This window comes from Fukomys damarensis, unplaced genomic scaffold (genome assembly GCF_012274545.1).
Source record: "Fukomys damarensis isolate Sample0158 unplaced genomic scaffold, DMR_v1.0_HiC HiC_scaffold_7, whole genome shotgun sequence".
In the NCBI taxonomy this organism is placed as follows: Eukaryota; Metazoa; Chordata; class Mammalia; order Rodentia; family Bathyergidae; genus Fukomys; species Fukomys damarensis.
The window spans coordinates 42,754,018-42,770,746 of record NW_022900919.1 but is presented as its reverse complement, the minus strand read 5'-3'; the positions used below and the strand labels follow the sequence as shown (position 1 = coordinate 42,770,746).

General features: G+C 43.9%; 1 protein-coding gene across 5 annotated transcripts in view; it reads left to right on the top strand.

The window, feature by feature from the left end:
* Ptpra (protein tyrosine phosphatase receptor type A) overlaps positions 1-16,729 on the top strand; it is a 133,885-nt gene that overhangs the window by 108,965 nt on the left and 8,191 nt on the right. For all 5 annotated transcript variants that reach the window (XM_010611013.3, XM_010611014.3, XM_019205555.2 and 2 more), the window contains 8 exons: positions 4,912-5,009; positions 6,185-6,304; positions 6,878-7,044; positions 8,076-8,211; positions 8,894-9,043; positions 10,571-10,664; positions 11,268-11,344; positions 11,816-11,950. In XM_010611013.3, coding sequence (XP_010609315.1) covers positions 4,912-5,009; positions 6,185-6,304; positions 6,878-7,044; positions 8,076-8,211; positions 8,894-9,043; positions 10,571-10,664; positions 11,268-11,344; positions 11,816-11,950 — 977 coding nt within the window. The remainder of the gene's footprint in view (positions 1-4,911; positions 5,010-6,184; positions 6,305-6,877; positions 7,045-8,075; positions 8,212-8,893; positions 9,044-10,570; positions 10,665-11,267; positions 11,345-11,815; positions 11,951-16,729) is intronic.

The window sequence follows — 16,729 nt, the reverse complement described above, 5'->3', positions numbered from 1 at the left end:
AAATTAAATTTTAGCTGATTAAGTAAAATTTAAAATTCCATTCCTTGGTCATACTGGTCACATTTTAAGACTCAGTAGGCACATGTTAGAGATTAGGGGCCTGGCCATTGCCTAACTAGGCCCTTCTTTCCTACTCCAAGTCAGTTCAGCTTCAACCTCCATGGCCCAACTCGGACATCAGCTACTCAGTGATGATTTGTGCGCCATGCACGGTCTCTTTCTACTTATGTTGTTGCCCTAAAATATTCCTTTAATTAAGATTGCCTGTGACTTCTTGATCTTTTTTCTCAGACTCCCATCGTCTGGAACTTCTTCACAGTACTTCACAGTCCTTGAAACTATTATTTCCCAACATTTGGTTCTCTTGATTTTTCTCACTTTTCTAAATGTTTTTCTGGCTTTTGTTCCTCTTTCTGCCCCTTACATATAATTTAATTTCTCCTCTTAATTTGTGTTTGGTCACTTTGTTGAAACTTCATCTCTGCCTTTCCTGGTCCCATTTCCTGGTCTCCATCTATACTTCCGTAGTTTCCTACCTGGGCTGCTATTCTTTCTATAATGCTGAGGATCTCCAGGATTTTTATTTTTGTTTTATTTTTGAGATGGAGGTCTCACTATGTTGCACTGTGTTGAGTGCATGTTGAACTCATGCTCTCAAGCTCTCCTCCCACTTTAGTCTTCTGAACAGCTGGCACTACAGTCATGCACCACCATACCCTGGCTAATCCCCATAATTCTTGGTTTGATCCTTCTGTTCTTCCCCTTTATATTCTCTTTGAGAGACTTCTCTGGAGAACCGTTGTGTCTCCTTACTTCCTTAGCCACATTTTCAGAATTTTGTGCATCCTTACATCAATACCCCAAAATTCTTTAGATTCAATATCAGAGACTAAAATATGTCTCTTATTCAACCCCAGAACTGTGTTTTGTCCTTTGTTCTTTGGCTTGTCAGGGACTGAAATGTAATCCACCTAATCAGCAGCCTAGATTCAGGATTGTCCAGATATCTTACTGTGTCTCAGCTATGTGACTTTGTTCATGTCCATGTCTGGAATCCCAGTTACTTGGAACGGTGAGGCAGGAGGATCCAAGTTCAAGGCTAGTCTGGGAAACTAGTGTCTCACTAAGTTTCAAATTTTAAAAAGGGCTGGGAATATAGCTCAATAGTGGAGCCCCCTGGGTTCAATCCCCAGTTAATTCACAACTTGGCCAAATTGAAAGGACAGAAAGAGGGACAACCTCAAATGTATAAACAGACCTTCTCCAATTTATATATTAGGTAGAACAAGAGCCAGGAAATATACATATATACAGATTCAACCAGAGTTTGGCCCACCAGAGAGGCCCAGAGAATGTTGAATGCTCTCTGGCACCAGGACTGGAAGTTGGCAGTTTCTACTCTTAGCATGAAAAAACTAGATAAAATAGCTTATCTTTTTAAAGAAATCCTTTGTGTGTACATATGTTATGTATGTTTGTTTGTTTTAGTTCTGGTGATTGAACTTAGGATGCACTTTCAAGGCACGGTGCCACTGAGCTAAATCCCCAGCCCCCCTTGTCTCATAAGTGTCTCAAGCTGGCTCAAACTTATGCAGTCCTCTTGTCTCAGCCTAAAAACTTTTTTTTTTTTTTGGTACCGGGGAACGAACTTGAGTCTTGGAGCTTGCGAGGCAAGTGGTGGAACCACTGAGTTAAATCCGCAGTGCAAAAACTTCCTAATTTTTAAAGATCCATTTCAATGGATCAACACCTGACTCTTGCTCTACATATGTCTGGTACTCTTGTTCCTGTCTCCATAATATTTCTTCTCTAACATACTGCCATTCTCCTACCTTTCCTTTCAGCTCTGTTGTAACAGCCTACTGACTAATCCCTCTGCCCCAGCTTTGTTCCTTGTATTCTTTTCTCTAGACTGGCTATTCTCAATGCAAGGTTTTAGTCAGGGCTCTCTTGAAAATGCTGTCGTGATTTGCCATTCTCTGTAGGACAGCCCTTCCTTTGTCTAGCCTCCACCTTTTAACTTATGCATGCGTGCAGTACAGTACTAGGGATTGAACCTAGGATACAGTGAGCTACATTCACAGCATTTATTTTATTTTGAGGCAGGCTGTCTAAGTTGCCAGAATGGCCTCAAAACTGCAATCCTCCTGCCTCAGTCTCCCAAGTAGGTGATTATAAGTGAGCACCACCACACCCAGTATTACATTTTCAATGTTTAAAACATTTTGCAGTGCTAGAAATAAAATTTATGCTCTCTTGCATACTAGGCAAACACTGTACCACTGAGTGCTTTATCTCCAACTCTCTCTACTTTAGATCCTGGCGCCACACCTGTCTATTCCAGCCCCATCTTCTCCCACTCCTTTTAGTTTAGACAATGGCTTCCTTGAACTCCTTACAGGCCCTGGGCCTCTCCTGCTTCCTTCCAGCCCCTGAGCTACTCTACCTGGAGGGGTTTTGCAAGCACAGTGCCACTGAGCTAAATCCCCAGCCCCTCTACCTGGAGTTTTTCTCCCCACTTTCTAAGCCTGCCTCTGCCTATCTGCCTTGAGATACGGTTCTGATCACCTCTCCCGCTACACTGTCCTGACCTGGCCTAACAGTAAAACAGTTCTCTGAAAATCTTTCTGGAGCATGTCTACTTCTCTTACTAGCTTGTTCCCTTCTTTATTTTTTAAAATAGAGTACTTCATGAATTACCATGTCATGCTGAGCTCTGTATTGTTCTAGTTTTAGTATGTGTACTGCTAGAGCCAGCATTGTTTTTTCTTTTTAAGACTTTAATGTTCTGGAGGGGTCTAACTAACTTGCATGTAGAGTACATGCGAGGCCCCTAGTCAGTCCCAAACATGGAAAGAACAAAAGGAAGGGAGGGAAGTAGATGAAGCATTTTGTTTTATTTTTTACCAAAGGGAGTACTTTGAAGGACAAAAACTAGAGGAAAAAAATGTAGAAAAATAAGAAGAATCATGCTGAGGGTGGTGTCACACACCTGTAATCCCAGCACTCTGGAAGCTGAGGCAGGATGATCGCTGTGAGTTCGAGACCAGCCTGGGCTCATAGTGACTTCCAGGTCAGTCTCAATTACATAGTGAGACCCTGTCTCAAAAAAAAAAAAAAAAAAAAGGAAGAATCAAGAGAAACAAATGTAGGAAATAATGGAGAAGTGTTTCAAGAAGTTGTCGGGCATGGTGGTGTATGCTTGTATTCCGAGTGGGAAGTTGAGACAGGAGGATCTCCACGATTTTGAGGCCAGCCTGAACTACATAGCAAGACCTCATCTCAAAAAAATAAAAGTTTTTAAAAAGTCAAAAGAAACTGAAAGATTTATTTTTAAAATTTCTCCCTTTCCAGACTGGGGATTTAGCTCAGTGGTTCTACCTTCTACCTTGCAAGTATAAGGTTCTGAGTTCAATCCCCGATACCAAAAAAAATTTTTTTTCTCCCTTGCCTCTTCACTTTTTAGTCTAATGCCTCTGAGGCAACTGTTATCTATTAATTGCTCGTCAATTATAGTCATGTAGTTCTTTCACAGAGCACTTCCCCCTCAATCTGGCAACCATGAACATGGGCACATGCTTTCACACAAACACACCCTTCTTGTCCTTTCAGTAGAGTTCATTCACAATTTCAAGTTAAGGAAATATTTGTTATTTCCATTATCATGAGTATACAAATTTTATTCACAACTGAAATGCATAGTATTATGTTTCATACAGTTTTTTCCCCTTTTCCCAGAGTTAATGATTGTTCTTTTTCTTAGTCACTTAGTTTTTTATATGCCTACCACTTATTTTTCCCCAAAAGTAGACATGTGCCTCTCCTCCCAGCACTTTCTGATACATGAAGTTTATCTCCCCCGGCTCTTACACTCCCATGGCACTGGGGAGTAAAGCTAAGAGCTCTATCACTAAGCTGCATAATTCTGTCTCCAGCCTTTTTTCTGTGTATGTGTGTGTGTGTGTGTGTGTGTTGAGGATATCACTAAGTTGCCCAGGCTGGCCTTGAATTTGCAGTCCTCCTGCTTCAGCCTTCCCAGTGCCTAAAAGTACAGGTATGCACCACTACACCCAGCTATGTTTTTAAAGTTTAATTTCTTTGATTTGAGATGCTTCTTGAATCTTCTCTGTTTGGTTCATGGAGGATTGGTTGCCCTCTATCCTTTGGCAGAGTTAACTTTCTAACACTTACTTCCTTTTATCAACACCCTAGAAATTCCATTAGCCTCTTTCTTGTTAGGTCCATTACTTCTGTCTTTTCTGCCTCATTTTTGTTTAGAATCTTCTTGTGGCTTCCTTAAAAAGGCTGTGTGATTGGGCATGGTGGTGCACATCTGTAGTCCCAGCACTCAGGAGGCTGAGGCAGGAAGACAGTCTCAAGTTTGAGGCTAGCCTGGGCTCATAAGGAGTTCGAGGCCAGCCTGAACTATATAGCAAGACCCTGTCTCAAAAATCAAAAGCTAAAACAAACCAAAAAGAAAAGGCTGTGTGAAAGGTAAATTTCTAATTCTAGCTGAGCAAGTCACTCAACCTTTCTGAGGCTTAGGACACCCACTTCAGAGTGATAGGAAATAATAAATGGCATAACAAGCACCTAGCTTATATCTGGACCATAACATAATATTTGCCAAGCAGTCATGATCTCTATTCCTTGACTGTAATAGCCTTCGAGACACCGTGTTCTGTTATATTTTGACAGCCTCCTGCCCCCAGTCCTAGTGAAGTGTCTGGCACATACATGGTGGATATTTGGGAAGCATTTAATTAGTAGGTGAGCAGATGGAGAGATGAATTGTATATTTGTGAGAACATGTAGCACGACCTTCCAAAAGTGAGGAATGGGTGTTTCCAGTTTCCTAGCATCTTTCTTCCCCATAGAGTATGTTCTCATCTTTGCTGTTGGCTACTTTAGGACCAAAAGAAGAGACAGTGAATGATTTCTGGAGGATGATCTGGGAACAAAACACAGCTACCATTGTCATGGTGACCAACCTGAAGGAGAGAAAGGAGGTGAGTAGAGATTAGTAGGAGGCTCCCCAGTATAGATGTGGCCAGCAGAAGAGCTGTTCTGCTGGAGCTGTGACTTTGAGCCTGGAAGAGTCTCACTTTTGTGGCTACTGTGCCAATAGCTCATCCAGACAGACATAAGCTGATGTAGCTTCCAGATTTTTCCGTAGTCTGGAAACCTCTAGTAAACTTCAGAGAGTGCTCAGGAGGCATTTCTAGGCCTGGTAGTCAAACATCTTCCTCCTTCAGAATGATTTGGAATGAAGACTTGGGCCATTAGCTAAGGAAAAACCATAGTGAGGCTTTTCTCAGTTGGTATCACCTTCTTGTTTCCTAGCCCACCTCCTGAGGCCTTTGATATATCCTAAAGTTGGCAGAGGAAACTGTATGAACCTAGACCCTACAGGAATGCAAGAGAATTTGAGGCTTTGACCTGATCCTGCTGGTAGCCTTCTGGCTGCTGCTTTTCCTTTTGTGGCTGCCTGGTTTATTACTGACCTGCCAGCTCCATTAGTGGGCCACAGCCACTGCTATTCCTGGATCCTGGATTAAGCCCCAGTAAGAAATTCCCATTAGAGGCAGTCTTTCTCGGGGATGACTCTTGAGTGTCCTTGATTACTATACTGAGGTTGTGGGTGTATTGATTAGTAATTCCATGATGCCTAGGCAGGATAGTTCTGGTGCTTGGCTTCAGGTTAGTTTCTCCCATCCCAACCTCTGGCCCTTCCTTTAGAAGCTATCCATGGCCTAGAAAAAGGAAAGGGCCTTAGGCTTCTTATTTACAGACTGCAGTAGTCCATCCTGTGTGGTCCCCTTATAGCAGGCCACTGGTTTCAAGGGTTTAGACCTATTTTCCCCTATAGCCTGACCCAGGGTACTGTGGAAATGGAGATTTTGTAAGTAAAGTAGCTTCAGATTTGACCTGAACTGAGAGGATAGGGATGGGAAAGATAGAGAAGTATGGGGCTGAGGCATTGTGTAAATAAAGAAATTGTGGGACAGAGGAATTTGGTTAAAGGAAGTTAGAATAAATAGGTCTCCAGATGGCTGAGGTAAGAAAAAAGACCATAGGGCTTCCTGGGGACTTCAGTGTATGCTTTGTAGTCTCTTCCTTTAAGGCCCTTTGCATCTGCCAGGGAAATCTGAGGTGAGGGAATGTGTCTCTTGTTTTTTTCCAGTGTAAGTGTGCCCAGTACTGGCCAGACCAAGGCTGCTGGACCTATGGAAATATCCGTGTGTCCGTAGAGGATGTGACTGTCCTGGTGGACTACACAGTACGAAAGTTCTGTATTCAACAGGTACTGTCTCCTGCCATCTTTCTAGGTTCTTGTTTAGGATCTGCTGACCGCAAAGAGAATGAGGAAGAGGCAGGGTCATCCCCGGTTTTAAAGAGTCAAGAATTTCTGAGTATGTGGTGTGTTTGGCTTCTGAAACTAGTGATCTGGCCTCCAGGGAACTTCTCTACCAAAGCTTAAGGAAAAGTACCAGTTGAGGTAGAATATGCAACCCTGGAGGCCTGAGCAAGGTCAATTTAGCTAAGGGGTATGTGGTGCAATGGAAGGGGACTTACCAAGAATCTGGACCCCACATTTTAGTTCTTATCAACATTCATAAGTGTTAGGTCTTGACCAGTTCATTTAAGCTCCGAGTTTTACCTTCCACATCCATAGGCCAAGAATAATAGTAATACCCCTGCCTAACTCATGGGTTTACTGGAAAGATTCTGTCTCTGTGGTCCAGACCTCCTTGGATGTATGTACTGTCATTTTCCCATTGTCACTGATAGCCATTGCTGTACATTCCATCCCACCCCCTGGTGCTGCCCAGCCATGAGTGTCACAGCTAACACATAGAATCTCCTTACTTCACAGGTGGGTGACGTGACCAACAGAAAACCACAGCGCCTCATCACTCAGTTTCACTTTACCAGCTGGCCAGACTTTGGGGTACCTTTCACCCCAATTGGCATGCTCAAATTCCTCAAGAAAGTGAAGGCCTGTAACCCTCAGTATGCAGGGGCCATTGTGGTCCACTGCAGGTTAGTATGGCTGCCCTTTGGCTCCCCATATCCTTCCCCAATGGGCAGAGTAGGGGAATAGCATAGGAACTCTGTCTAAGGAGGCTAGTGCTAAGCAGATGAGCAGTAAGGGCCCCATGCATTAGTCAGAGAGGTTCCTCAAGTTCTGTAATGGGATAGAGAATATGGGTTGAGGAAAGAAGGAAGCAAGAGCAGTCTTCCATACTTGGGAGTTAGGAAATCCTTATATAATCCAAGAAGTTGAATCCCATGGTGCCCATGTATACTTAAAGCCTTCAGACCCTTCTGAGTTTTGTTGTTGTTGTTGTTGTTGTTACTTTTTGCTTCATTTTTTGGTACTGGGGATTGAATTCAGGACCTTCCACTTGCCAGGTAGGGACTATGTCACTGAACTACATCCCCAGCTCCTTCTTCTGTTATTTTGTTGTTGTTTTGTTTTGAAATACCAGGGACTGAACCTGGGTCCTTCACACTGAGCTACATTCCCAGCCCTTTTTTATTTTTTTATTTTGACAGAGTCTTGCTAAGTTGCCTGGGCTGGCTTCAAACTTGTGATCATCGTGCTTTAGCCTCCTATAGTACTGGGATTGGAAACATCCACCACCAAGCCTGGAATTTTTTTTTTCTCCCTGGTACCACCAATTGAACTCAGGACCTTGTGCTTGTGAGACAGGAGCAGCACCTCTAAGCCAAATCTCGAGCCCCTCCCCTTTTTTTCTTAAGTAATGCTTTCTCATATATAGCCCTGGTTGACCTCAAACTCAGATCTCCTGCCTCAGCTTCCCAAGTTCTTGGATTATAGGCATGTACCACCAGACTTGGCTGCCTTCAGACACTTGTGTCAAGGGATACAGCCCTGGTAGCTGGAGGTCAGGAGTTCAGGACACAGTGAAGTTGTTGCTTCCAGAAAAGTCCTATTTGGAAATAGTATTTAGAGACCTGAGGAAAGAATGCCAGTCTGTGCCATCCCTCCCCATCTCCTTCCATAAGCCACACTGCCCCCTAGTAACACCCTTGCTCTTTGGCTACAGTGCAGGTGTCGGACGCACGGGTACCTTTGTCGTCATTGATGCCATGCTGGACATGATGCACACAGAACGGAAAGTGGACGTGTATGGTTTTGTGAGCCGTATCCGGGCCCAGCGCTGCCAGATGGTGCAAACAGATGTGAGTGATATGGGTGAGATTGAGGTTGAGGGTATTCCAGGGCCAAAACTGTCCCCTATAAGGGGTCACTCAAGCCTCCTAGGTTATTGTAAATGATCCTCATACAGTGTGATGTTGACCTTACAAACTGCATACTTAAACAGCACAAAGGAGGTTGTGGCTTTGTGCCTGGGCAGTCAGACAGTTTTATTTTGACTGAAGCTTAAAGAAAACAAAAATCCATGAGGAAAACAAACATGCCAGCACCCACAGAGTCACGATGCAATGGCCATGTCCAGGAACAACAATGAGATGGGCTCTGCGGTCAGTGCACAGCATGAGAGGGAAGCTGGCTGCAGACTGGTACTTGCAGACTGTCACAGGCTTTGTGCCACTCCAGTTTCTGACAGCCCCTAAGACTGTCGAATCCGCCCTCTCAGAATGAGCAGAAGCTGTATATGTCCTTCTCTGATACGTCTAGCACTCTCAAGAAGATTGGGACTCTACCTCCCAAGTTAAGCACTTGCAGAGGAACTCATGCACTTCAAATCCTGCTTTACTTAATTGGGATAATAAGAGTGAGTTATTTTAGCCTGTTAGGATCAAAGAAGTGGACTGGAGTGAAGTAAGGGTGGAAGGGGTGATCTGGTACCGCAAGGACTGTGTTGTGTGTACTAAGGATTTGACATCATCTGCGTTTCAGATGCAGTATGTCTTCATATACCAAGCCCTTCTGGAACATTATCTCTATGGGGATACAGAACTGGAAGTGACCTCTCTAGAAACCCACCTACAGAAAATTTATAACAAAATCCCAGGGACCAGCAACAATGGATTAGAGGAAGAATTTAAGGTGAGTTGGAGCTGGATAACCAGCTCTAAATTGAAGGATCCACATGATCTGGATAAATGCTTGACTCCTTGTACATTTACCAGTTGATATTGAGTCTCCTGATGAGACACGCCATCATCCGGTGGCTTTTTACCCCTACTCCCTCCTTGTCAACCCATCCCGCACATTAGGGTTACTGTGGGGAGTGGGGGGTAATCATGCAATGGTATTTTTTAAAGCTCCCCAGCCTTCCCAAGTGATTATAATGTACAGCAAAACCAAAGTTCCTCTGTAAAGACAAGCTAATGAATATTTCAGGCTTTGTAGGTCGTTATAGTCTCTATCTCAGCTACTTAATACTGCCACTGTAGCACAGAAGCAGCCATAGACAATACATAAACAAATGAATGGGGCTAATTTTACTACAGACAGCAGACTAGATTTGGCCTGTGGACCTTAGATGCTGACTACGGCTGTATGCCATTAGATAATAGCTCTCAGTACATAGGCCCGTGCCAGGGCTGGGGGTGTTGCTCAGTGGAAGGTGCATATTTAGCCCACATGAGGCCCTGAGTTCATTCCCCAGCACCAAGAAAAGAAGGCCAAAAATCAAGACTAAGACTTAACATGTTCTCATCAATAAAAAGTGCTCTCAGAAGCAACGGATTATGAGTTGGAATGAGAAGGACCACTTTTCTTAAAGCACTAAAAAAAGGAAAAGCAGTTCCTTCTAATGCTATAGAGTGTACACAGATTTCTCAGGATTCTGTCAGGGTGCATTTGACTCAGTAGGTCTGGGTTAAGGCCTTAGATTCTGCATCTCTTAACAAGACAAGGCCAGTGTTCCTGATGTATGGGCTATTCTTTGAGATGCAAAGATTAAGAAGGAACCTCAGAATCAGAGGAGGGGAGTGTACACATTTGAATAAATTTTCCCAAGATTATCTGACACCACCTCTGAGGATAGAACAGAAAAGCAGGTGGTGCACAGGCACATTCCCTCTTACTGTACTAGGATCCTTGCTCTGGGTTCATAATGTTCCAGGCCAGAGGAATTCCAGAAGGTTCCACAGGAAGGTAGTGTATCCTAGACACTCACTTGACTTGTCACTGATTTTAAAGAAAGAAAAAAAAAACGTACCACTAAGAATTTGTAGAAATGAAAGTGAAGGCCCAGCATGGTGGTTCATGCCTATAATCTTAGCACTTGGAAGGCTGAGGCAGGAGGATTGCTGTGAGTTCGAGGCCAGTCTTGACCACATAGTAAATTTAAGGCCAGCATGAACTACATAAAGAGATCCTGCCTCAAAAAAAAAAAAGCTGGGGATTTAGTTCAGCCCCACCACACCTGCCTTGCATCCTTAAGGTCCTGAATTTGATCCCTTTCCCACCCCCTCCAAAAAAAGAAAGAAATGGAGGTGCTCTTACCTGAGGGGTAAGAGCAGCAGCAACAGCCAGGGTGGCATGGAGGTGCGGGCCTGGTGACAGCAGTCTTATTAAGTACCATTACTTGGATCAGTAATGTTTTCCCCTCCTTATCTCCTTTAGAAGTTAACGTCCATCAAAATCCAGAATGACAAGATGCGAACTGGAAATCTTCCAGCCAACATGAAGAAGAACCGGGTTTTACAGATCATTCCATGTAAGAGCTCTCTCCATACCCCCACAGCTATGTTGCCCTATCCCCCAGTTCTCTTCTCCCCTTCTACTTCTCAGACACTAATTAATGATTGGCATTGCCACTTTTGTTACCAGTTCTTTAATGGTTCCTAGAAATAAAACAGCATAAAAGCCAAAGGCTTTCTCTATCCTGGGCTAGGAACAGATATGTCCTTACCTAGCAGAAATTAATATCTCCCCAGGGCCTGTGCAGGAACAATGGAGAAAAAGAACATGCTAGCAAGTATATTGGTCAGTTTTCCATTGCTGAACAAAATACCTGACACCCACAATTTAAAGGAGGAGAGATTTAATTTGGTTTCAGTCCATGATCATCTGGTTCCAACACAAAAATATCATGGCAGAAAGATGGGGTAAAGCAAAGCTACTTATTTCATGTCAGAAGAGTGTTCAAGAGGAAGGGGCCAGGGCCTAGATATAGTACCCAACGTCACACTTCATGACCCACCCAGTCACATCCAGAAGTGTGCTTTATTAATCCCTGAGTGTCAGCTCTAAAGCTGGTCAAGTTGACAACTCATCTTAATTAACTGTCATAAGCTGCAAGTCACTGTCCTTCTTGCAGATGAATTCAACAGAGTGATCATTCCAGTTAAGCGAGGCGAAGAGAACACAGACTATGTGAATGCATCCTTCATTGATGTGAGTGATGGGTGTTTCCCCTGCTCCCAACACCCCATGGAAATTCCCTGGGACTTAGAGTGCCTCCCTCATATGCCTGCTTAGGAGGATCATCTTTGAATCAGTCAGTAGTTACTGAGCTGATGTCCAGCCACCCTGCATACTAGGTCTGCCTAGCTCCAAAGCAGAAAGGGGAAACATTATGCACCATTGTGATACCTAGAGGGAAAGTGCATAACATCATCATAACTGAGAGGTTGAAGAAATGAACCTGATCTTTCCAGTCCCTGTACTACTACTCAAGCTAGCTCTAATACCTCCTCTCCTTTCCCAGGGTTTGATCTTTGGCCAAAGGGAAACTCTCCCTCAAATGAGTTTGCTTTTAAGCAGCCCATCCCTTCCTAGGTCCTGTCTTACTACCTCCCAGGCAGGCTCTTTTCCATTTACCCTTCCAATTAAAGCTCACTCCTGTGATTGCCCTGGCCTGTCTAGGGTTACCGGCAGAAGGACTCATACATCGCCAGTCAGGGGCCTCTTCTCCACACAATTGAGGACTTCTGGCGAATGATCTGGGAGTGGAAATCCTGTTCAATTGTCATGCTGACGGAACTGGAGGAGAGAGGCCAGGTGAGCTTGAAAAGGTCCTGGGCTCTGGGAAGGCAGTGGTAAAAGTGGGGAGGAGAGTATAGAGGGTAGGCTAGATGGTATGAACTTTTCCAAAAAGCCCTTTCTAGGCAGTATTACCCAGCCAGTTGGTATCTGAACAGTCTTCAGCTTCTTTTTAAGACCAAAAAAGCCACATGGTCTGAGCCTTCATTCAGTTCCCCCATGATTCCCACACTTGCTGTTCTCCTGGGTACCACCCAGTCTGTGCACACATCCCATCCACCTTGCTGCCCAGGCAGAGAAAGCCAGCAAAGGAGGGCTGCGAGTCACATCAGGAGTTGTCTCTCAGCTGGCTACCCAAAGGAAAATGAGGCCAGTGTGGTGACACATGCCTGTGATCCCAGCACTTGGGAGGCTGAGGCAGGAGGATCACTATGAGTTTGAGGCCAGCCTGAACTACATAGTGAGACCCTGTCTCAAACAAAGAATTTGAGAAATAATAAAAGCAAAAAATTTACAACTTAATATTCATTGACAAAGAATTAAAAGTACATTAAATCCCTGGGCTGGGGATTTAACTCAGTGGTTCTGCTGCCTGCCTCTCAAGCACAAGGTCCCAAGTTGGATCCCTGGTACCAAAAAAAACAACAACAACAAAAATCTTTTCCCCTTAAGTACTAGAGATGGGGATCTTCACTTGCTGAGTAGTTGAGGGGATGAAGTAAAAGGAAGAAATGGCCTGGTTGCAGGCCAGGCATACTTCTCAGGCTAATGATGAAATCTTTCAAAGAAAATCATCCTCAAGTGAATTGAAAATTAGAGCTTCTGGGGGCTCCGGCTTTAGTGTCCTCACAACCCCTCAGGTCAGCTCCCACTCAGAGTAGGAAATCCCTCATTGCTGTTCCCAAGTCAAGAGTTTCAGGGCTGCAGTTTTAGCTCAGTGGTTCTACCACCTGCCTCACAAGTGCAAGGTCCCAAGATCAATCCCCAGTACCAAAAAAAGAAAAGAAAAGAGATTTACAGTCCCTGCAGAGCAAGCCCAGCCTCAGGTATGACCCCTCCCCGACCCATCCTTTAGCTCAGCCCAATCGGTGATCCCACGGTGCTTTTTTTCCCCAGTACTGGGGATTAAACCCAGGGCTTTTGCACTACACTACATCCCCAGAATCCTACCCCTTTTTAAAATTTTTGAGATGGGGTCTTGCCCCTCCTAATTCAGCCTCACAGACTGGTAGGATTACAGACATGTACTGCACCACCCATCTCCACAGTTCTTATTCGTTAGGCACTTTCTATGAGGATTGTACATTGCTGTTAAGGGGTGGTTCATTATGTCTGAAGTGTCACTAAACAGGGATCAGAATTGATAAAATCAGCCCAGAGAAGCTAGCCAGGCCAGGGAGAAAATTCATAAGCTATAAGGAACTTCTACAAGCTAGAGTTGGGACTTAAGCAATTAAAGAACCTTGAGAAATCCAATTTGTGTGTGTGTGTGTGTGTGTTTTAATGCCTCTTGTGACATGAGCAGAACACATGAGAAATGAACAAGCCAGAAACAGGAGAGCTGTGGCAGTAATGCTGGTGGCCTGGATGTGGCAGACTGAGGAGAATCTGTCCCTGGAGAGAGCAGAGGGGGTAGGCCATACAGGGAAAGAATTAAGGATGTGACCCACTGGTGACTCACTGAGTTTGTAATCAGTCACAAATTAAAAACACTAAATGTGGGTCAGGAATGTCTCTCAGCAGCACCTCACCTGCCTGGGAACCACAAGGTCCTGAGTTCAGTCCCTGGTACTGAGAAAAAAAAACAATACTAAATGTATGTTACATTGGTTGTTCCAAGCTATTAGCTGTTCCCCATTCTGTGCTGCGGTAATTTACTAAACTTTGATATGCACATGTGCTCACCTGACATTTTATTAAGTTGACTTTGGGTTGTTTTGTTTTGTTTTGTTGAGAGGGAGGTGCAGAGTCTCTTGTTTCTCAGGCTGGACTTAAACTTAACAGTCCTCCTGCCTAAGCCTCCTAAATAGCTAGGATTACAGATGTGTGCCACTGTGCTTAGCAGTTTTTTGTATTTTTTGGTTTGTCTGTTTGTTCAGGGTTTTTTGCAGTACTGGGAATGAAACTTAGGGCCTTTATACAACTACATCCCCAGCCCATTATTTTTTCTTAGGTGTATTTTGTTTGTTTGTTTGTTTTTTAATCATGCTTTTGCTTTGTTGTTGTTGTTATTATTGTTGTTTTGTTTTTTTGTACCAGGGTTTGAACTCGGGTCCTTGCAAGGCAGGTGGCAGCACCACTAAGCCAAATCCCCAGCCTTGCTTTTTTTCTTGAGACAGGATCTCACTATGTAGTTCAGGCTAGTCTTGAACTCACTGTGTAGCCCAGGCTGGCTTTAAACTCATCGCAGTCCTTCTGCCTTAGCTTTCTAAGTGCTGTGATTATAAGTGTATGCCACAACATCTGACTTATTTTTTATTTTTGAGATAGCATCTCACTAAGCCACTAAATTATCTAGACTAGACTCAAATTTAGTTCCTCCTGCATCAGCCTCCCAGAGTGCTTGGGATTACAGGTGTATACCTCTACAACCAGCTTATTTTTTCAGTTTTAGTCATTTAATTCCACAGCTAGTCTTCCCAGACTTGTATTGTGTGCATCCTTTGCAGGTCTTCTGTCATTCGTAACAAGTGTCACTCATAACTGATGAAGTGGAAGGTTCTGGTTAAAGCCCTTTGCTTTGCCTTAACGAAGCAGACACCTGAGTGACAAAGCCCAGCTGGGACAAGATCCACTGGGTTGTCAGGAGCCCTGAGGAAACAGGCAGATTAGACCAGGGCCCCTGTAGATGGTTGACAGGCTGACTCAGAGCAGGTGCAGGAGCTGCTCAACAGCAAACTCAGAGATCATCTCTTTGTCCACTGCCCTGTAATAAGACAGCTTGGTGAACATCTCCAACTCTGTCTAGTCACATCACCAGGCTCTTTCATCTTTGAAGAGGATCTAGGGAGAGGAAAGGTCTGAAGGGCAGGCAGCACTTCTCATGCCTCCTACCCTGTGGCTAAGCCTGCCATCAGCTGGATGGGGGCCATAGCTTTCTGCCACAGTCTTCCTAGGGCCAGCAAAATAGGTAGTAACTCCTGTCTTCAAAAGCTTTTGAGCAGATCAGAATAGGATATCAGTTCCACATTTCACAAGGCCTCACTGGCCAAGACAGGCTTTTACTTCCTCTTCCATCTCCCATTCATGCTATCAGGTGTAGCTCCCAGAGATGCTAACACGGGAGTGGGGAATAAAATGATACAGTGAAGGAGGCCCACATTTATACAGAGTGACACTGTCACTCTTCACACCAGTATTAAAGTCCTAGAGAAAAAGTCTGATCCCAAAATACTTGGTTTCTACCTGTATAAATTAGAATCTCAAAAGAATTAAAACTTAAATTCTCTTTATTCTCTAAAATTCTCTAAATTTTCCTTCTTAATCTACGTAAGGCCTGGGTCTCCTCAGTGTGGCAGGGCAACCCCAGCAGCTCCACCACTGCCTCAGCCTGTTCCACCACAGCACTGCAGATCGTGATGCCCACAGAGGTGTATGTCCTATCTGGCGTCAGCCTTCAGACCACGTGAGGGACTTAGTGCTGTCTCCAGGGACAGAAGGAGAAAAAAGCTTCTCTGTTTCTGCTTCTTCAGTGTGCCATTGGGCAGCATCCACAACCTAAAACACTGCTGGCCTGAGCATCTCTGTCTCACATCTCCCATTCCGTGCCACTGATTTCATCTGCCTTACTATCCATTTCTGTCTCTGTTTTGTTGTTATTTTTTGAGTTTGTTTCTTTATTTTTTTGTTTTATTTTTCTTTAAGACAGGAACTTGCTGTGGTCTTAAACTCCTGGGTGCAAGCAGTCCTCCTGCCTCAGTGCTGGGATTACAGCGTGTACTACCACACCTGGCTCCTTATCCATTCTTTTTTTCCTCTCTCTCTCTTTCTGCTTTGACGCTATGTTTATTGACTGTTTCTTTTCTTTTTAATTTTTATTTTATCCCATTTCTCAAGCCCCCTCCCTTCCCTATGTACAAAAGCTTGTTCCCATTTTTACCTTCTATTTTCACTTTTTTCCTGTCCCTTCCTTTTTCCCTCCCTCCTTTCTTGTTCCCCTTCCTTATCCAATCTTAAAGCCATTTACTCCTCTTAATTTCTCAGTCACCCTGTTCTTGTCCTTTTCTTACTCCTTACAGTTTATGATTTCTGTAGCTTGTCATTATTAACTTTCCTTGCTAACACCTATTATCATCTCACACTTTCTTACCGCCATACTACCTTATTCTTTGGCAAGGCTTCTACTTTTCTAAATTATTATGTGCGTCTATATGATAGGAGACATCACTGGGAAAAAACCCATGCTGACCACTCATGTCTGGTTCACAACCACAACTCTATTGTGGGTAATTGGTAGCACCTAGCATTCGTATTACGATTCCTTCTCTTCTCAAAACTCCTACATCCCATGCCTGTTCTGTCACATCCATACCTTAGCTTGTGACCTGGCCTCATTTTTTAATCAAATAAGAACTCTCTCCTCTCATCTCCAAGCATTGAGCCCATTCAAATGTGTGTCAGTTCTCTTTGTCTGCTTTCCTGTGACAGTGGAAAGAGTTCCTGTCTCTCAGTCCAACCATCTACTGTGCTTTTGGTGCCTTCCTCTCCTGCCTTCTCAAGGACATTGCTGCTGGCATTATCTTCTCTCTTGCCTCCATCCATAATTCCCCTCTCTACTCCTTTTTTTTTTTTTTTTTT